This window comes from Elephas maximus, chromosome 14 (genome assembly GCF_024166365.1).
Source record: "Elephas maximus indicus isolate mEleMax1 chromosome 14, mEleMax1 primary haplotype, whole genome shotgun sequence".
Taxonomy (NCBI): domain Eukaryota; kingdom Metazoa; phylum Chordata; class Mammalia; order Proboscidea; family Elephantidae; genus Elephas; species Elephas maximus.
In genome coordinates, this window is record NC_064832.1 from 25,224,153 (window position 1) to 25,246,310 (window position 22,158).

General features: G+C 41.9%; 1 protein-coding gene across 8 annotated transcripts in view; it reads left to right on the top strand.

Annotated features, from left to right (window-relative positions):
- NEK5 (NIMA related kinase 5) overlaps positions 1 to 22,158 on the top strand; it is a 167,343-nt gene that overhangs the window by 104,114 nt on the left and 41,071 nt on the right. For 2 of the 8 annotated variants that reach the window (XM_049853307.1, XM_049853310.1), the window contains 3 exons: positions 1,540 to 1,666; positions 5,339 to 5,455; positions 6,966 to 7,103. In XM_049853307.1, the coding sequence (XP_049709264.1) occupies positions 1,540 to 1,666; positions 5,339 to 5,455; positions 6,966 to 7,103 (382 nt within the window). Of the gene's footprint in view, positions 1 to 1,539; positions 1,667 to 5,308; positions 5,456 to 6,965; positions 7,104 to 22,158 lie in introns of those variants that run through there. The other 6 variants (XM_049853314.1, XM_049853308.1, XM_049853309.1 and 3 more) reach the window with 6 other exon arrangements.

The window sequence follows — 22,158 nt, forward strand, 5'->3', positions numbered from 1 at the left end:
ATATATATACATGTGGACATTCTGGCAAAGCTTACTTGCTGGCTCTGGATCCTGCATCCAACTCATCATCATCTGGCCTCTGGCTCTTGGGACTTGAGCCAGGTGCCTACTGTGTTGCCTGCCTGTCTTGGGATTCATCAACCTCCACAGTCTGTGTGCCAGTGGCCTGCTGTCTGACCTGCTGATCTTGGGTTCATCAGTCCCTGCAGCTATCTGAGTCAGGAGAAGCCTCTAGCCTGATGCTTGACCCATGGACTTGGGACTTGCCAGTGTCTACAACTGGGTGGACTATTTCCTTGAGATAAATCTCTCTCTCTCTATGTATGTATATATATGCATCACTGGTTTGCTTCTCTAGAGAACCCAGCCTAAGACACTGGTGATCTGCTTCTGAAAGGTCACAGCCTAGAAAACTCTACGTAACAGTTCTACTCTGCACACAGGGTGTCACCATGAGTTGGAATTAACTTGATGGCAGGTAAAAACAACGAGTGTATATATGTATATTTTTTTAATATATTTTTTTATTTATAGAGAGAAAGAGAGAGTGCATGAGACTCTCTCTCTCTAAATCTGTTGCTGTTAAGTTGATTCTGACTCTTAGCAACCCTGTAAGACAGACTAGAATTGCCCCATAGAGTTTCCAAGGCTGTAAGTCTTTACAGAAACACACTGCCACATCTTTTTCCCAAGAAGTGACTCATGGGTTTGACTGCAGACCTTTTGGTTAGCAGCCTAGTGCTTAACCACTGCACCACCAGGATTTCCATATATAGTGTAGGTGTTTGCATATATCTATGTCTATATGTATCACACCTGATACTCAATTTCTTTCATGGCCTTTATTAACTTTTTTGTGTTTATCTTATCGCTTCTCTCACGTTTTTACAAGTATTTTGCTGCATAAGACTTTATTAGAGTAATCATAGTTAGCACTCACCTCTGTCTAGCCACTAGGCCTGTAAGTGCCCCAGAGTTGTGGAGGCAGATCTGTGGCCTGTTTCCAAGTTTGAGCCTGAGGAGTGGCACAGCCACAGTGCTTCTGTGATATGAGGCGCAAAGGTTGACCTGCTAGAATCAAAGAATGGATGGAGAAAGTTTTAGTCACCAAGGTGTTCATCCTTTGCTAGTCCATGCTTCGATATGTCTGAAACAGAAGCGATTACTTTCCTATCGACTATGGAGTTTTAGCAACAGTTTTAGGGACGTCATTAGGCAAGCTGCATTCTCAGAGCAAGGCATGGACGAGATAACATTGAGAGTTCTGTAGAATGTAGCGGAAGTAGAATAATTTTGAAGGCAGGAAGTCAATGAAATACAATTGCCACATGACCATGCTTGTCACCATTGACAAGGAACAGAAATGAAAACATTTCTGTTTCTTACTTGTTCCAACATATTTCCAGTTTTAAAATTCTACTGATTTCTTTGTTTAATATATATTCGATATTTACCACGTGTCTTCCTAAGGGAACACAAAAAAATTATTTTTTTCAAAATATGTTTTCTTCCTCATGAAACTTCATGGAATTGCTTTAGACAATGGACATACTAAATAAAACTTTGACCTTTGAGGATGGCATGAAGTTTAAGGAAGATAAATTTATGAAACAGCATGAAGATTATACAGACAAAGCATTTGAACAACTCTGTTGCCCAGAAGCAGGTACGTGTCTTGTGAAACCTATAGATGAGAAGGGACCGCTTTACTAGCAATCCATCCGCGCTCGCTCCTCACCTGGCTTCCACATTCTACAGTCACCTGACCTTTCTCTGTTCCCTCTGAGCTGAGCTTCTCTGACAACAAGCTCTTCCTCTTCCGCCCACCCCTGCAGTGTAGGCAGTCTCTGAGATTCAGCCCTCTTGTCTTATTTTTCGCTTTCTCTTTGGGCAGTTTCACCAACTCCCTCAGCACCAGCTTCTCCCAGGAGCTCCACACCTTTCCATCTTTCTTAATATCTGCTGGGGAGTCTATAGACAAGTCCCACTAGCGTCTCAAACTTAGCATGTTGTAAAATCAACTAAATCTTCCCTCCCAACTTGCTTCCCATCCTGTGGGCCTTCGTCCTGGTTAACACCCTCACCATCCTGACGGTTCGTGCTGCCTACCCAGGGTGGTCTCTTCTCCAAAGTGTCTCTGGAGTCTTCCTCCTCTTTTTCGTTTGTACCATCACTAGTTTAGAGCTCTGAGTACCACATATTTGGCTGCTGACTAAAAGGTTGGAGGTTCAAGTCTACCCAGAGGTGCCTCCGAAGAAAGACCTGGTGATCTACTTCTGAGAAATCAGCCATCTAAACCCTGTGGAGCACAGTTCTGCTCTGGCACACATGGGGTCACCGTGAGTGGGAGGCAACTCCATGGCAACTGGCTTTATAGGGCCTCTGCCCAGCCCTGTGTAGCCTGGAGCTTGTGTTCGGTGTGGAGAGTGTACGCTGTTCTTTGCATAAGCTTGGCTGGGAAGAGCAGAGAGTGGGTTGAAGGCCTCAGAAAACACAGCTCCCTTATTTCTTAGCTGCCTTTTTTAAGATAGGCAAAAACAAGATGTCTTCATCAATTTGAAACTAAAAATGGCCTCTCACTTTAATTTGCATTTCTATAATTATTATTCACATTATTGACCGTTTATATATTTCTTATGAGTTATGTGTTCATTTTCTGTTGGTTTTTTTTTAATAAGACTCATTTAAATGAAATATTTTCCTCTAATATTTATTGCAAATATTTTCCCCAATTGATCTTCAGATCTCATTTATAGTAACAACTTTGTGTGTGTGTGTGTGTGTGTGTAGTACTTAGGAATAAACTTTACAGAAATTATGCAGGACATGTGAAGAAAACTATAAAACTTTACCAAAATATTTAAAAGCCACTTAAGTAAATGGAACATACGGATTTCAATCAAAACCACAATAGAATTTTTTTTTTGAGCGGGGGGATGTGGTGGGGATCTTGGCTGAGCGATTCTTAAGTAGCCAAGTAAGTTTGAAAAAGAAAAGGGGCATTTACCCTTCCAGATATCAAAGTTATTATATAAATGTATAGTCATTAAAACAATGTGAGACTAGCACCAGAACAGACAGAGCAGTGGGAGAGAGCGTTTAGGAGCAGACCTACTATGTATCATAATTCAGTGTATGCTGAAAGTGACACCATAGTCACTGCGAAAGGAAGGATTATTCACATAAATGCTGATGGGCCAGTTGGTTAACGATTTCAAGAAAAATGTGGAATTAGGCCCTACATAGCATATACAAGGACCCTGGGTGGCACAAGCGGTTTGCAACCGGCTGCTAACTGAAATGCTGGCAGCTGGAACCCACCCGGTGGATGTGAGCAAGAAGAGGCCTGGCGATCTGCTTCCCTAAAAGATTACATCCAAGAAAACACTGTGGAACAGCTTTACTCTGTAACACACGGGGCGCGACAAGTCCGGGGCGGACTCGCCCACAGTTAACAACAAAAACATGGTATGGTACAACAAAACAAATTTCAAAAGAATTGAAGAGTTTATTTTTAAATGAGCTTATAAAGCAAGGAAGAAGCACTGGTGGTGCCATGGTTAAAGCGCTTAGCTGCTAACTGAAAGCTCCGTGGTTCCAACTCACCAGATACTCCGTAGGAGAAAGATATGGCTGTCTGTTTCCAAAAAATTTCAACCTTAGAAACCCTATGGAGGCAGTTCTGCTCTGTCCTGTAGGGTTGCTATGAGTCAGAATTGACTTGATGGCAATGGGATTTGGGCTATAAAACAAGTAAAAGTAATTTTTGCATAGGGAAGAACTAGGTATTCAAAATACACGGAAAATAATCACAGACTAAATCAGAAATGGAAACCCTGCTGGCATGGTGGTTTAGTGCTATGGCTGCTAACCAAGAGGTCAGCAGTTCAAATCCGCCAGGCGCTCCTTGGAAACTCTATGAGGCAGTTCTACTCTGTCCTGTAGGGTCACTATGAGTCGGAATCTACTCAACAGCAGTGAGTTTGGTTTTTTTTTTTGGAAATCAGAAATAGATTTGACTAACAATAAAAAGCTTTGGTAAAGCAAATGCTACTAGCCTCTAAAGGTGTCACTTTCTTTTTTATTATTTTTTTAATTGTGCTTTACAGCTGAAGTTAATTTCTCATACAAAAATTTATACAGATATTGTTATGTGACCCTACTTGGAATTCCTGTAATGTGACAGCACACTCCCACTTAACCACCCTGGGTTTCCCGAGTCCATCCAACCAGCTGCTGTCCCTTTCTGCCTTCTCATCCTGCCTCCAGACGGGAGCTGCCCATTTAGTCTCATGTATTTTTTTTTTTTTATCTACTTGAACTAAAAAGCACACTCTTCACGAGTATTATTTTGTGTTTTATAGTTCAGTCTAGTCTTTGTCTGAAGAGTTGGTTTTGGGAATGGTTTTAGTTCTGGGTTAACAGGGGGTCCGGGGGCCATGTCTTCTGAGGTTCCTCTAGTCTCAGTAAGAACGCTAAGTCTCGTCTTTTTACATGGATTAGAGTTCCACACCCCACTTTTCTCCTGCTAAAAGTGTCATTTTCAGTAATTTATCTGGAGTAAATAATCATAAATGCCCATGAAAATTTAGCTACACATGAGTCCATTATAGTATTATTTATAATAGTGAAAAATCACTGGCACCCTAAAAATCCAGCAGAAAGGAATTAGTTAAATAAATTATAATATGTGGATGAAATACACAGGTTTTAAAATGCTTATATAAAAAGAATATTCAGCAATCTCAAGATGATATATTGCTAGTTGAAAAAGCAAGTTCTGAAAGGCTAGGTAGTATGCAGTACCATTTGATTTCAAAACAAAGCAAAAAACCATATGCAAGGGGAAAATGGGAATTTTAATAGTCTCTGCTTGGTAGGTTTATGGGTGATTTTTATTTTCTTTGATTATCTGATTTCCAAATTTCTTGTGATGAAAATATAGTAATAAAGAAAGAAAAAAAAAACAATAGAAGTGACCTTTTAAATAAGAAACAGATTGCACTCCCATGAAAATAGACTGAAGTAAATGATCCCATTTGGTGCTTCAGGTACGTTTCCATTTGTGTCACTATGATTTCTTTGACATTTAGATGTACTGGCTGGTCAGTAAATGTTAATGATGGCAGTGAAACTGTTTGGAACCTGCTTATACTTTCAGCCTTCTCAGCTCAGTCTGTGTTAGAATGAGGGTGGGAGCTTCCTTGCCGAGGCCCAGCTGGTGGGCTGCCCCCGCCCGCCCCGTTTCCTAAGAACTGTGGCGCATTGGTCTCACTAGTGCTTTTGACTAATGAGCTATTACACTCAGAGCTGTTCACTCAGGAAGCTGCCTCTGCAGGAAACAGGAGACGTTGGGGTGCTGGGGCTCCGCAGACCCTGCTGCGAGTGATGGCGGCGGCCGATGTCACCCCCACCTGCTCCAGTGAGTCGGCAGGTGAAGCTATGATCGGTTTGCGTAAGTCATCAGCCGGGGAAGATCCAGGCCCCCCGGGACAGCAGTGTGCTAGTGCCTACTTTGACATGATAGCTCTTACTTTTCAGTACAACCTCTATGGATTTTGAATCAAATACCTTTCAAAGATGATGTTTTGTCTCTCCCCTGCCTCCAGAGAGGCTGGCCTGCAAACTACCGCAATAGACTGTCCTAGCTATGAGAATAAGGGGGAAAAATCCAGGACCCTGCCTGTCTCAGCTACCTAGTGCCGCTGTAATACACCTACCACCGTCGGGGGGCTTTAAAAAGCAGACATTTATTTTCTCACAGTCCTGAAGGCTAAAAGCCCAAATCAAGGTCTCGGCCATGTCTTTCCCTGTCTTGGCCGTTCTTGCCTTGTCTGTAGCCCCGGGCATGCCTTGATTCTTTGTTTTTCCTCAGCTTGTTCAAGGTCCTTACCTGGTGTTTGTCTTTGCCTGTGTATGTGTCTCAGTGTCTATTCTGTTCCTTTTATAACTCAGAAGTGATTAGGAGGACTTATCCTACCCTGGTATGGCCTAGTTAACATAACGAAGAGACCCTATTTCCAAACAGGATCACATTCACAGGTATAGGGGCTAGGATTTCAATCCATATTCTGGGGGGACACAACCCAACCCATAACACCACCTTCCTGCCAGCTGGGAGAAGATGTAGACAGGAGGGCAGCAGGCTTGATTAACCCTCTGGTGCTGGCGCAGTGACTGCCTTGCAGCTGCTTGGAGTGTTGGTTATTTCATCACTGTAACTGGAGTAAATTTAATGGTTATCTTGTAAGATTTAGAGTTCACAATGCAAAACAAAAGTGCATATCAACATGCAGATATGCATAAAGTCATGGGTAAACCAATGTGCTATTTAGATGTTAGGAGTGTTTCGTATGTGATATTTCCAACCTAAGTTCCTCCATTTACATTTGGAGCTTCTGGCACAGCCCTTCCTCGGAAGAGGTTTCATGAGAACCCCCTGATAATTATCACCTGGACGGGTGGTGAAGCTTGTCATTACTGACTCCCTGTGTTCCTCTTGGTAACGTGCGGCTGGGGACAGAGCTAAAATTTCTGCCTGTGTTACAAAGAACTAAGATATGTAAAGGGGCCCTGGTTGCACGGTGGTTATCTATGTGTATCACCGAAATTAGTAGCTATAAGTGTATGAATAGACTTGACTTATATTTACACTGTTATAAAGTGCTGAAGTCATCAAACTTCCAAGAAAGAGTTTGCAAAAGTAATACAATTTAATTTATTCTAAGTCAATGAGACAATAAGAAATCTGATTAAAATTAGCAGATAGAATAGAAATTTTAACACGCCAGAAGTCAGTTACAAAGCAAAAATTGACTCTGCTACCTATCAGTTACATGACAATCAGTCAGTTTCCAAATGAAGGGGTGGACTTAGGTTACCTCCAAGGTTCTAATACCCTGTGATTTTATAAAAGTTCCAATGAAAAATTGTCCTTTCATTTGCTAACATGGTTTCCTCTTCAGATGGCCAAGCTATGGTGATACAAGGTGTTCCAGGAAGTAGGAAGCAATGGAGGCACGAAGCACCAGGGACCTTAATGAATGTCTTGGCAGGAGCACACCTGATGATTAGCTCATCTTCTGCAAACGAAGGAGAATGTGGTATGTAGTTTATTTTTAAGAATAAAATCAATCCCCTGAGGAATTTTGTCAGAAAGACTTGTAAATGCAGAAAACTCATTGCCATTGAGTCAATTGTGACTCAGCGACCCTATAGGACAGAGTAGAACTGCCCCACAGGGCTTCCAAGGCTGTAATATTTACAGAAACTGATTAGAATCCAGCAGCTCTAGGAGGGGCCACACTCCCTGAGTGTATGAAATCCTTTGGTATTATTACTTGTCTCAGTTAGACCACTGTTTTTTTAAACAAAAAAAGAGAAAGAGCAAAAAGTGCATTCGAGCTTCTCTTTTCACTGCTACAAAGGTTCAGTGGTAGGATTCTCCACTCCCATGCAGGAGACCTGGGTTTGATTTCCAGCAAATGCATCTCACGTGCAGCCACCACCCATCTGTTGGGCTTGCGTGTTGCTGTGATGCTGACTGGGTTTCATCTGAGCTTCCAGACTAAGATAGGCTAGAAGAAAGGCCTGGCAACCTACTTCTGAAATCAATCAATGAAAACCCTATGGATGACAACAGTTCAATCCACAATGATCATGGGGGTGGCACAGGACTAGGCAGTGTTTAGTTGCATTGTGCATGGGATTACCATGAGTCTAGGGCCGACGCAGGGGCAGCTAACAACAACAGTAACCAAACCGCAAATTGCAGTAATTGTCTGCTCTTCTTGGTGATAAGGGCTGGCTCAAAGCAGGGACAAGCATTGTCTCTAAGGGAGGTGGGGCTGGTGCGGGCTGTGAGGAGAAACCTTTGGGCAGGGCTGGCCTGGGAAGCCAAGGACTGTGGCCCCAGGCCAGGCAGGAGGAGTCACGCCCATCTTTCTAGACCCCAAGGTGCCCACACTTGGTGGCTCTTGCTTTTGCTTTGGTGGTTCTTGGAAAGGGTCACAGGAAATGCTTTGGATTTATCATGCTGAATACGTTAATTCATGGGCATACTGTCTTTTCACACGGACGATTTTACATCAGGCGTACAGGCAGTTTATTTAGTAAGTGGGATTAGAAACAGACTTTCACCCAAAGGTGGAATCCAGGGCAAAGCTCAGACACTCGCTATTGTAACCTGCCGCCTCTGCCCCGTTGCTGGACTCACCCCCTTATCTATCCCAGCAGCACTCTTACTTCTTAGCTGTAATCATCCTTTCTTCTCTTCAGTCCACCCTCTGCACCCCTGGTAAATGATTCTCCCACAACAACAGATCAAGTCTCTTCGCTGTTTAAAACCCCACGGAAGGATTCCCCTTTGCCCGCACAATAAAACCCAGACTCTTGGAGGACCCAGGTCTAAGTACTATGAAGACGGGATGGCTACTCCCACCCTGGCCACCACAGCACCACTGTTGTTGTTGTTCGGTGCTGTCCAGTCGGTTCCGACTCATAGCGACCCTATGCACAACAGAATGAAAGACTGCCCGGTCCTGCGCCATCCTTACAATTGTTGTTATGCTTGAGCTCATTGTTGCAGCCACTGTGTCAATCCACCTCATTGAGGGTCTTCCTCTTTTCCGCTGACCCTGTACTCTACCAAGCATGATGTCCTTCTCCAGGGACTGATCCCTCCGGACAACATGTCCAAAGTAAGTAAGACGCAGTCTCGCCATCCTTGCCTCTAAGGAGCATTCTGGCCGCACTACTTCCAAGACAGATTTGTTCATTCTTTTGGCAGTCCATGGTATATTCAATATTCTTCGCCAACGCCACAATTCAAAGGCATCAATTCTTCTTTGGTCTTCCTTATTCATTGTCCAGCTTTCACATGCATATGATGCGATTGAAAATACCATGGCTTGGGTCAGGTGCACCTTAGTCTTCAGGGTGACATCTTTGCTCTTCAACACTTTAAAGAGGTCCTTTGCAGCAGATTTGCCCAGTGCAATGCATCTTTTGATTTCTTGACTACTGCTTCCATGGCTGTTGATTGTGGATCCAAGTAAAATGAAATCCTTGACAACTTCAGTCTTTTCTCCGTTTATCATGATGTTGCTCAGTGGTCCAGTTGTGAGGATTTTTGTTTTCTTTATGTTGAGGTGCAACCCATACTGAAGGCTGTGGTCTTTGATCTTCCTTGGTAAGTGCTTCAAGCCCTCTTCACTTTCAGCAAGCAAGGTTGTGTCATCTGCATAACGTAGGTTGTTAATGAGTCTTCCTCCAATCCTGATGCCCCGTTCTTCTTCATGTAGTCCAGCTTCTTGGATTATTTGCTCAGCATACAGATTGAATAGGTATGATGAAAGAATACAACCCTGGCACACACCTTTCTTGACTTTAAACCATGCAGTATCCCCTTGTTCTGTCTGAACAACTGCCTCTTGATCTGTGGAAAGGTTCCTCCTAAGCACAATTAAGTGTTCTGGAATTCCCATTCTTCGCAGTGTTATCCATAGTTTGTTACGATCCACACAGTGGAATGCCTTTGCATAGTCTATAAAACACAGGTAAACATCCTTCTGGTATTCTCTGCTTTCAGCCAGGATCCATCTGACATCAGCAATGATATCCCTGGTTCCATGTCCTCTTCTGAAACCAGCCTGAATTTCTGGCAGTTCCCTGTCAATATTCTGCTACAGCCAGTTTGAATGATCTTCAGCAAAATTTTGCTTGCCTGTGATATTGTTCTCTAATTTCCACATTCGGTTTGATCAGCTTTCTTGGGAATAGACATAAATATGGACCTCTTCCAGTCAGCTGGCCAGGAAGCTGTCTTCCATATTTCTTGGCATAGATGCGTGAGCAACTCCAGCGCTGCATCCGTTTGTTGAAACATCTCAATTGATATTCCATCAATTCCTGGAGCCTTGTTTTTCACCAATGCCTTCAGAGCAGCTTGGACTTCTTCCTTCAGTACCATCGGTTCCTGATCATATGCTACCTCTTGAAATGGTTGAACATCGACTAATTCTTTTTGGTATAATGACTCTGTGTATTCCTTCCATCTTCTTCTTTTTTTTTTTTTTTTTTTTTATAACTTTTATTAAGCTTCAAGTGAACGTTTACAAATCCAATCAGTCTGTCACATATAAGTTTACATACATCTCACTCCCTACTCCCACTTGCTCTCCCCCTCTTGAGTCAGCGCTTTCAGTCTCTCCTTTCTTGACAATTTTGCCGGCTTCCCTCTCTCTCTATCCTCCCATCCCCCCTCCAGACAAGAGTTGCCAACACAATCTCAAGTGTCCACCTGATATAATTAGCTCACTCTTCATGAGGGTCTCTCTCCCACCCGCTGACCAGTCCCTTTCATGTCTGATGAGTTGTCTTCGGGGATGGTTCCTGTCCTGTGCCAACAGAAGGTCTGGGGAGCGTGGCCGCCGGGATTCCTCTAGTCTCAGTCAGACCATTAAGTTTGGTCTTTTTATGAGAATTTGGGGTCTGTATCCCACTGATTTCCTGCTCCCTCAGGGGTTCTCTGTTGTGCTCCCTGACAGGGCAGACATCGATTGTGGCCAGGCACCAACTAGTTCTTCTGGTCTCAGGATGATGTAGGTCTCTGGTTCATGTGGCCCTTTCTGTCTCTTGGGCTCTTAGTTGTCGTGTGTCCTTGGTGTTCTTCATTTTCCTTTGCTCCAGGTGGGTTGAGACCAATTGACGCATCTTAGATGGCCGCTTGTTAGCATTTAAGACCCCAGACGCCACACTTCAAAGTGGGATGCAGAATGATTTCATAATAGAATTATTTTGCCAATTGACTTAGAAGTCCCTGCAAACCACGTTCCCTAGACCCTCGCGCTTGCTCCGCTGACCTTTGAAGCATTCATTTTATCCCGGAAACTTCTTTGCTTTTGGTCCAGTCCAATTGAGCTGACCTTCCATGTATTGAGTGTTGTCTTTCCCTTCACCTAAAGCAGTTCTTATCTACTGATTAATCAATAAAAAACCCTCTCCCACCCTCCCTCCCTCCCCCCCTCGTAACCACAAAAGTATGTGTTCTTCTCAGGTTTACTATTTCTCAAGATTTTATAATAGTGGTCTTATACAATATTTGTCCTTTTCCCTCTGACTAATTTTGCTCAGCATAATGCCTTCCAGGTTCCTCCATGTTATGAAATGTTTCAGAGATTCGTCACTGTTCTTTATCGATGCATAGTATTCCATTGTGTGAATATACCACAATTTATTTACCCATTCATCTGTTGATGGACACCTTGGTTGCTTCCAACTTTTTGCTATTGTAAACAGAGCTGCAATAAACATGGGTGTGCATATATCTGTTTGTATGAAGGCTCTTGTATCTCTAGGGTATATTCCGAGGAGTGGGATTTCTGGGTTGTATGGTAGTTCTATTTCTAACTGTTTAAGATAACGCCAGATAGATTTCCAAAGTGGTTGTACCATTTTACATTCCCACCAGCAGTGTATGAGAGTTCCAATCTCTCTGCAGCCTCTCCAACATTTATTATTTTGTGTTTTTTGGATTAATGCCAGCCTTGCTGGTGTGAGATGAAATCTCATCATAGTTTTAATTTGCATTTCTCTAATGGCTAATGATCGAGAGCATTTTCTCATGTATCTGTTGGCTGCCTGAATATCTTCTTTAGTGAAATGTGTGTTCATATCCTTTGCCCACTTCTTGATTGGGTTGTTTGTCTTTTTGTGGTTGAGTTTTGACAGAATCATGTAGATTTTAGAGATCAGGTGCTGGTCGGAGATGTCATAGCTGAAAATTCTTTCCCAATCTGTAGGTGGTCTTTTTACTCTTTTGGAGAAGTCTTTAGATGAGCATAGGTGTTTGATTTTTAGGAGCTCCCAGTTATCGGGTTTCTCTTCATCATTTTTGGTAATGTTTTGTATTCTGTTTATACCTTGTATTAGGGCTCCTAGGATTGTCCCAATTTTTTCTTCCATGATCTTTATTGTTTTAGTCTTTATGTTTAGGTCTTTGATCCACTTGGAGTTAGTTTTTGTGCATGGTGTGAGGTATGGGTCCTGTTTCATTTTTTTGCAAATGGCTATCCAGTTATGCCAGCATCATTTGTTAAAAAGGCTATCTTTTCCCCAATTAATTGACACTGGTCCTTTGTCAAATATCAGCTGCTCATATGTGGATGGATCTATGTCTGGGTTCTCAATTCTTTTCCATTGGTCTATGTGCCTGTTGTTGTACCAGTACCAGGCTGTTTTGACTACTGTGGCTGTATAATAGGTTCTGAAGTCAGGTAGAGTGAGGCCTCTCACTTTCTTCTTCTTTTTCAGTAGTGCTTTGCTTATCCGGGGCTTCTTTCCCTTCCATATGAAATTGGTGATTTGTTTCTCTATCCCCTTAAAATATGACATTGGAATTTGGATCGGAAGTGTGTTAAATGTGTAGATGGCTTTTGGTAGAATAGACATTTTTACTATGTTAAGTCTTCCTATCCATGAGCAGGGTATGTTTTTCCACTTAAGTATGTCCTTTTGAATTTCTTGTAGTAGAGCTTTGTAGTTTTCTTTGTATAGGTATTTTACATCCTTGGTAAGATTTATTCCTAAGTATCTTATCTTCTTGGGGGCTACTGTGAATGGTATTGATTTGGTTATTTCCTCTTCGGTGTTCTTTTTGTTGATGTAGAGGAATCCAAGTGATTTTTGTATGTTTATTTTGTAACCTGAGACTCTGCCAAACTCTTCTATTAGTTTCAGTAGTTTTCTGCAGGATTCCTTAGGGTTTTCTGTGTATATAATCATGCCATCTGCAAATAGTGATAACTTTACTTCTTCCTTGCCAATCCGGATACCTTTTATTTCTTTGTCTAGCCTAATTGCCCTGGCTAGGACTTCCAGCACGATGTTGAATAAGAGCGGTGATAAAGGGCATCCTTGTCTGGTTCCCGTTCTCAAGGGAAATGCTTTCAGGTTCTCTCCATTTAGAGTGATATTGGCTGTTGGCTTTGCATAGATGCCCTTTATTATGTTGAGGAATTTTCCTTCAATTCCTATTTTGGTAAGAGTTTTTATCATAAATGGGTGTTGGACTTTGTCAAATGCCTTTTCTGCATCAATTGATAAGATCATGTGGTTTTTGTCTTTTGTTTTATTTATGTGATGGATTACATTAATGGTTTTTCTGATATTAAACCAGCCTTGCATACCTGGTATAAATCCCACTTGATCAGGGTGAATTATTTTTTTGATGTGTTGTTGGATTCTATTGGCTAGAATTTTGTTGAGGATTTTTGCGTCAATGTTCATGAGGGATATAGGTCTATAATTTTCTTTTTTTGTAATGTCTTTACCTGGTTTTGGTATCAGGGAGATGGTAGCTTCATAGAATGAGTTGGGTAGTATTCCGTCATTTTCTATGCTTTGGAATACCTTCAGAAGTAGTGGTGTTAACTCTTCTCTGAAAGTTTGGTAGAACTCTGCAGTGAAGCCGTCCGGGCCAGGGCTTTTTTTTGTTGGGAGTTTTTTGATTACCGTTTCAATCCTTTTTTTGTTATGGGTCTATTTAGTTGTTCTACTTCTGAATGTGTTAGTTTAGGTAGGTAGTGTTTTTCCAGGAATTCATCCATTTCTTCTAGGTTTTCAAATTTGTTAGAGTACAATTTTTCATAATAATTTGAAATGATTCTTTTAATTTCATTTGGTTCTGTTGTGATGTGGTCCTTCTCGTTTCTTATTCGGGTTATTTGTTTCCTTTCCTGTATTTCTTTAGTCAGTCTAGCCAATGGTTTATCAATTTTGTTAATTTTTTCAAAGAACCAGCTTTTGGCTTTGTTAATTCTTTCAATTGTTTTTCTGTTCTCTAATTCATTTAGTTCAGCTCTAATTTTTATTATTTGTTGTCTTCTGGAGCCTGATGGATTCTTTTTTTTTTAATTTTTATTAAGCTTCAAGTGAACATTTACCATTCCAATCAGTCTGTCACATGTAGGTTTACATACATCTTACTCCCTTCTCCCACTTGCTCTCCCCCTATTGAGTCAGCCCTTACAGTCTCTCGTTTCGTGCCAATTTTGCCATCTTCCCTCTCTCTCTATCTTCCCATCCCCCCTCCAGTCAAGAGTTGCCTACACACTCTCCCGTGTCCACCTGATTTAATTAGCTCACTCTTCATCAGCATCTCTCTCCCCCCCACTGACCAGTCCTTTTCATGCCTGATGATTTGTCTTCGGGGATGGTTCCTGTCCTGTGCCATCAGAAGTTCTGGGGAGCATTGTCTCTGGGATTCCTCTAGTCACAATCATACCATTAGGTGTGGTCTTTTAGTGAGAATTTGGGGTCTGTATCCCATTGGTCTCCTGCTCCCTCAGGAGTTGTCTGTTGTGCTCCCTGACAGGACAGACATCGATTGTGGCTGGGCACCAACTAGTTCTTCTGGTCTCAGGATAATGTAGGTCTCTGGTTCATATGGCCCTTTCTGTCTCTTGGGTTCTTAGTTGTCGTGTGACCTTGGTGTTCTTCCTTTGCCTTTGCTCCAGATGGGTTGAGACCAATTAATGTATTTTAGATGGCCGCTTGTTGGCATTTAGGACCCCAGGCGCCACAATTCAAAGTGGGATGCAGAGTGTTTTCATAATAGAATTGTTTTGCCCATTGACTTAGAAGTCCTCTCAAACCAAGTTCCCCAGACCCCAGCCCCTGCTTCGCTGACCTTTGAAGCTTTCATTTTATGATGGTTTCTTTTGTTGCTCAGTTTCTATTTGTTCAAGTTGTCGGGACAGTTCTCTGATTTTGGCTCTTTCTTCTTTTTGTGTGTGTGCATTTATCGATATAAATTGGCCTCTGAGCACTGCTTTTGCTGTGTCCCAGAGGTTTTGATAGGAAGTATTTTCATTCTCGTTGCTTTCTATGAATTTCCTTATTCCCTCCTTGATGTCTTCTATAACCCAGTCTTTTTTCAGGAGGGTATTGTTCATTTTCCAAGTATTTGATTTCTTTTCCCTAGATTTTCTGTTATTGATCTCTAGTTTTATTGCCTTGTGGTCTGAGAAGATGCTTTGTAATATTTCGATGTTTTGGATTCTGCAAAGGTTTGTTTTATGACCTTTGGTCTATTCTAGAGAATGTTCCATGTGCGCTAGAAAAAAAAGTATACTTTGCAGCAGTTGGGTGGAGAGTTCTGTATAAGTCAATGAGGTCAAGTTGGTTGATTGTTGTAATTAGATCTTCCGTGTCTCTATTGAGCTTCCTACTGGATGTCCTGTCCTTCTCCAAAAGTGGTGTGTTGAAATCCCCTACTATAATTGTGGAGGTATCTATCTCACTTTTCAATTCTGTTAGAATTTGATTTATGTATCTTGCAGCCCTGTCATTGGGTGCATATATATTTAATATGGTTATGTCTTCCTGATCAATTGTCCCTTTTATCATTATATAGTGTCCTTCTTTATCCTTTGTGGTGGATTTAAGTCTAAAGTCTATTTTGTCAGAAATTAATATTGCTACTCCTCTTCTTTTTTGCTTATTGTTTGCTTGATATACTTTTTTCCATCCTTTGAGTTTTAGTTTGTTTGTGTCTCTAAGTCTAAGGTGTGTCTCTTGTAGGCAGCATATAGATGGATCGTGTTTCTTTATCCAGTCTGTGACTCTCTGTCTCTTTATTGGTGCATTTAGTCCATTTACATTCAGGGTAATTATAGATAAGTAAGTGTTTAGTGTTGTCATTTTGATGCCTTTTTATGTGTGTTGTTGACAATTTCATTTTTCCACATACTTTTTTGTGCTGAGGCGTTTTTCTTAGTAAATTGTGAGATCCTCATTTTCATAGTGTTTGACTTTATGTTAGTTGAGTCGTTACGTTTTTCTTGGCTTTTATCTTGAGTTATAGAGTTGTTATACCTTTTTGTGGTTACCTTATTATTTTCCCCTATTTTTCTAAGTAAACACCTAACTTGTATTGTTCTATATCGCCTTGTATCACTCTCCATATGGCAGTTCAATGCCTCCTGTATTTAGTCCCTCTTTTTGATTATTGTGATCTTTTACCTATTGACTTCCATGATTCCCTGTTATGTGTATTTTTTTTTAATTAATCTTAATTTGTTGGTTTTTGTGATTTCCCTATTTGAGTTGATATCAGGACGTTCTGTTTTGTGACCTTGTGTTGTGCTGATATCTGATATTATTGGTTCTCTGACCAAACAATATCCTTTAGTATTTCTTGTAGCTTTGGTTTGGTTTTTGCAAATTCTCTAAACTTGTGTTTGTCTGTAAATATCTTAATTTCGCCTTCATATTTCAGAGAGAGTTTTGCTGGATATATGATCCTTGGCTGGCAGTTTTTCTCCTTCAGTGTTCTGTATATGTCGTCCCATTCCCTTCTTGCCTGCATGGTTTCTGCTGAGTAGTCTGAACTTATTCTTATTGATTCTCCCTTGAAGGAAACCTTTCTTTTCTCCCTGGCTGCTTTTAAAATTTTCTGTTTATCTTTGGTTTTGGCAAGTTTGATGATAATATGTCTTGGTGTTTTTCTTTTTGGATCAATCTTAAATGGGGTTCGATGAGCATCTTGGATAGATATCCTTTCGTCTTTCATGATGTCAGGGAAGTTTTCTGTCAGGAGTTCTTCAACTATTTTCTCTGTGTTTCCTGTCCCCCCTCCCTGTTCTGGGACTCCAATCACCCGCAGGTTATCCTTCTTGATAGAGTCCCACATAATTCTTAGGGTTTCTTCATTTTTTTTTAGTTCTTTTATCTGATTTTTTTTCAGCTATGTTGGTGTTGATTCCCTGGTCCTCCAGATGTCCCAGTCTGCATTCTAATTGCTCGAGTCTGCTCCTCTGACTTCCTATTGCGTTGTCTAATTCTGTAATTTTATTGTTAATCTTTTGGATTTCTACATGTTGTCTCTCTATGGATTCTTGTAACTTATTAATTTTTCCACTATGTTCTTGAATAATCTTTTTGAGTTCTTCAACAGTTTTATCAGTGTGTTCCTTGGCTTTTTCTGCAGTTATCCTAATTTCATTTGTGATATCTTTAAGCATTCGGTAAATTAGTTTTTTATATTCTGTATCTGATAATTCCAGGATTGTATCTTCATTTGGGAAAGATTTTGATTCTTCTGTTTGGGGGGTTGGAGAAGCTGTCATGGTCTGCTTCTTTAAGTGGTTTGATATGGATTGTTGTCTCCGAGCCATCACTGGGAAACTAGTTTTTCCAGAAAATCCGCTAAAAAAAAAAATGCAGTCAGATCCCTATCAGCGTTCTCCCTCTGGCTCAGGCTATTCGGATGTTAATGAAGCCGCCTGGGGAGGGTGGGGGAGGGAACAGAGAGATAGGAGAGTAGCACCTCAGAATATAGCCAGAGTTGCTTGTCTTGCTTGGAATGACTATTATATCTGAGATTTCCGCGGGGCGCGTTGCCTATGTGTGCTGGCTGTGTGGAGATTGCCCCCGGGGGGTCTGGGCCGCTGGAGTCATGGTCAGATCCTCCGCTTCCAGCCCCACGCCCAGCGTCAAGGCTTCCCTAGTGGGACGGTGCACTCTCGACTCCAAAATCAGTCGCTGCCTCCCGGGGACTTCTCGTCCCTCCAGCCGCGTGGCCATGCCGCCTCCGCAAACCAGTTGGGCCTCCTCCCGGGGTTAGTTCAGATGGGTGGAGCAGCTCCCCGTGCTTGTGCCGTGACCAAGTGTCCCGGCTGGGACGCTGTTCTCCCCGCTCCAATACCAGTGGCTGCGTCCCACGCCGCCCGCGCGACCTGGCTGGGCCCCTTCCCGGGGTTAGTTCAGGGGGGGTGGAGCAGCTCTCCGTGTTTATGCCATACCTGCGTCCAGTCCAAATCCCGGCGGGACGGTTCCCCGGCTGGGACGCTGCTCTTCCTGCTCCAAGACCAGTCACTGCCTCCCGGGGACTTCTCCTACCGGCTGCGTCCCACGCCGCCCGCGGAACCGGCTGGTCCCCCTCCCGGGGTTAGTTCAGGGGGTGGAGCAGCTCTCTGTGCTTGTGCCGTACCTGACTGGTACGCTGGCTCCAGGCTCTGGAAACAATCGCTGCTTCCCCGTATTAGTTCGTTCTCCGTCTCTAAATCTGTGTTTGTTGTTCAGGGTTCGTAGATTGTTATGTATGTGATCGATTCACTTGTTTTTCCGTGTCTTTGTTGTAAGAGGGATCCGAGGTAGCGTCTGCCTAGTCCACCATCTTGGCTCCGTCTCTCCTTCCATCTTCTTTTGATGCTTCCTGCATCATTTAATATTTTCCCCATAGAATCCTTCACTGTTGCAACTTGAGGCTCGAGTTTTTTCTTGAGTTCTTTCAGGTTGAGAAACGCTGAGTGTGTTCTCCCCTTTTGGTTTTCCATTTCCAGCCTCTTTGCACATGTCATTATAATACTTTGTCTTTTCGAGCTGCCCTTTGAACTCTTCTGTTCAGTTCGTTTACTTCATCAGTTCTTCCTTTTGCTTTAGCTGCTTGACGTTCAAGAGCAAGTTTCAGAGTTTCCTCCGTCATCCATCTTGGTCTTTTCTTTCTTTTTTTTTTTAATTAATTTTTATTGTACTTTAAGTGAAAGTTTACAAGTCAGTCTCTCACCGAAAAACCATATACACTTGCTACACACTCTGAATTATACTCCCCCAATGAGACAGCCCGCTTTCTCCCTCCTCTCTCCTTTTTCCTGTCCATTTTGCCAGCTTCCAACCCCCTCCACCCTCTCATCTCCCCTCCAGGCAGGAGATGCCAACATAGCCTCAAATGTCCACCTGATCCAAGAACCTCACTCCTTACCAGCATCCCTCTCCAGCCCATTGTCCAGTCCAATCCATGTCTGAAGAGTTGGCTTTGGAAATGGTTCCTGTCCTGGGCTAACAGAAGGTCTGGGGGCCATGACCACCGGGGTCCTTCTAGTCTCAGTCAGACCATTAAGCCTGGTCTTATGAGAATTTGGGGTCTGTATCCCACTGCTCTCCTGCTCCCTCAGGGGTTCTCTGTTGTGTTCCCTGTCAGGGCAGTCATTGGTTGTAGCTGGGCACCATCTAGTTCTTCTGGTCTCAGGATGATGTAGTCTCTGGTTCATGTGGTCTGTTCTGTCTCTTGGGCTCATAATCTCCTTGTGTCCTTGGTGTTCTTCATTCTCCTCTGATCCAGGTGGGTTGAGACCAATTCATGCATCCTAGATGACTGCTTGCTAGCATTTAAGACCCCAGATGCCACTGTTCAAAGTGGGATGCACAATGTTTTCTTAATAGATATTATTATGCCAATTGACTTAGATGTCCCCTGAAACCATGGTCCCCAGACCCCTGCCCCTGCTACGCTGGCCTTCAAAGCGTTCAGTTTATTCAGGAAACTTTGGTTTTGGTTGAGTCCAATTGTGCTGACCTCCCCTGTATTGTGTGCTGTCTTTCCCTTCACCTAAAGTAGTTCTTATCTACTATCTAATTAGTGAATGCCTCTCTACCACCCTTCCTCCCTCCCGCCTCTCATAACCACAAAAGAATGTCTTCTTCTCAGTTTAAACTATTTCTCAAGTTCTTATAATAGTGGTCTTATACAATATTTGTCGTTTTGCAACTGACTAATTTCACTGAGCATAATGCCTTCCAGGTTCCTCCATGTTATGAAATGTTTCACAGATTCCTCACTGTTCTTTATCGATGCGTAGTATTCCATTGTGTGAATATACCATAATTTATTTATCCATTCATCTGTTGATGGGCACCTTTGTTGCCTCCATCTTTTTGCTATTGTAAACAGTGCTGCAGTAAACATGGGTGTGCATATATCTGTTCCTGTAAAGGCTCTTATTTCTCTAGGATATATTCCAAGGAGTGGGCTTGCTGGATTGTATGGTAGTTCTATTTCTAGCTTTTTAAGGAAGTGCCAAATGGATTTCCAAAGTGGTTGTACCATTTGACATTGCGACCAGCAGTGTATAAGTGTTCTAGTCTCTCCACAGCCTCTCCAACATTTATTCTTTTGTGTTTTTTGGATTAATGCCAGCCTTGTTGGAGTGAGATGAAATCTCATTGGAGTTTGGATCTGCATTTCTCTAATGGCTAATGATCGTGAACATTTCCTCATATATCTGTTAGCTACCTGAATGTCTTCTTTAGTGAAGTGTCTGTTCATATCTTTTGCCCATTTTTTAAAAATAATTTTTATTGTGCTTTAAGTGAAAGTTTACAAATCAAGTCAGTCTGTCACATATAAGCTTATATACACCTTAATCCATAGTCCCACTTACTCTCCCCCTTATGAGTCAGCCCGCTCCCTCCTTCCAGTCTCTCCTTTCATGACAATTTTGCCGTTTTCTAACCCTCTCTACCCTCCTATCTCTCCTCCAGATAGGAGATGCCAACACAGTCTCAAGCGTCCACCTGATACAGGTAGCTCACTCTTCGTCAGCATCTCTCTCCAACCCATTGTCCAGTCCCTTCCATGTCTGATGAGTTGTCTTCGGGAATGGTTCTTGTCCTGGGCCAACAGAAGGTTTGGGGACCATGACCGCCGGGATTCCTCTAGTCTCAGTCAGACCATTAAGTATGGTCTTTTTATGAGAATTTGGGGTCTGCATTCCATTGATTTCCTGCTCCCTCAGGGGTTCTCTGTTGTGTTCCCTGTCAGGGCAGTCATCGGTTGTGGCCGGGCACCATCTAGTTCTTCTGGTCTCAGGATGATATAAGTCTCTGGTTCATGTCGCCCTTTCTGTCTCTTGGGCTCATAGTTATCGTGTGACCTTGGTGTTCTTCATTCTCCTTTGATCCAGGTGGGTTGAGACCAATTGATGCATCTTAGATGGGCACTTGTTAGCATTTAAGACCCCAGACGCCACACTTCAAAGTGGCATGCAGAATGTTTTCATAATAGAATTATTTTGCCAATTTTATTTTGATGAGTAGGATAGTGCCTCTCCATTGTCATTATCTTATTATTTACACCTATTTTTCTAAATTTAACTGTAACTTTTATTTCTATCTCCATATCTTCCTCTCCATATGGAAGGTGTATGATTCCATTTCTTAGCCCCTCTTTATTGTTTTAATGTTGTCTTCTTTTATATAATAACATTGCTGTTACCCTGTTTTGAGCTTTTTTTTTTTTTTTTTAATTCTTGCTTTGTTTTTTTTGATTTCCCTGTCTGGGTTGACTTCTGGTTGCTCTGTCCAGTGTTCTAGTCTTGGGTTGATACCTGATATTATTGATTTTCTAACCAAAAAAGTCCCTTTAGTATTTCTTGTAGTTTTGGTTTGGTTTTTATGAATTCCCAAAACTTCTGTTTACCTGGAAATGTCTTAATTTCACCTTCATATTTAAGGGACAGTTTTGCTGGATATATGATTCTTGGTCGGGAATTTTTTTCCTTCAGTTTTTTAAATATGTCATCCCATTGCCTTCTTGCCTGCATAGTTTCTGCCGAGTAGTCCGAGTTTATTCTTATTGGCTCTCCTTTGTAGGTGACTTTTCATTTATCCCTTGCTGCTCTTATAATACTCTCTTTATCTTTGGTTTTGGCAAGTTTGATTATGCTATGTCTTGGTGACTTTCTTTTAACGTCTATCTTATGCGGAGTTCGATGAGCATCTTGGATAGATATCTTCTCATCTTTCACAATATCATGGAAGTTTCTGCCAACAAATCTTCAACAATTTTCTCTGTATTTTCTGTTATCTCTCCCTGTTCTGGTATTCCAATCACTCGTAGGTTATTTCTCTTGATAGAGTCCCACATGATTCTGAAGGTTTCTTCGGTTTTTAAAACTCTTTTATCTGATTTTTCTTCAAATATATTAGTGCCAAGTGATTTATCTCTGAGTTCAGAAATTCTAGCTTCTATGTGCTCAGTTCTGCTCCTCTGAGTTTCTATTGAGTTGTCTACTTGTGTAATTTTATTGTTAATCTTCTGAATTTCTGATTGCTGTCTGTTTATGGATTTTTCCAGCTTATTAAACTTTTCGTTATGTTCCTGCATAATCTTTCTAATTTCTTCAGTTGCTTTATCTGTGTGTTCCTTGCCTTGTTCTGCGTATTGCCTCATTTCCTTCCTGATGTCTTGAAGGGTTCTGTATATTCAACTTTTGTATTCTGCATCTGGTAATTCCAGGAATGCACTTTCATCTAGAAGATCCCTGGATTCTTTGTTTTGAGAGCCTGTTGAGGCGATCATGGTCTGTTTCTTTATGT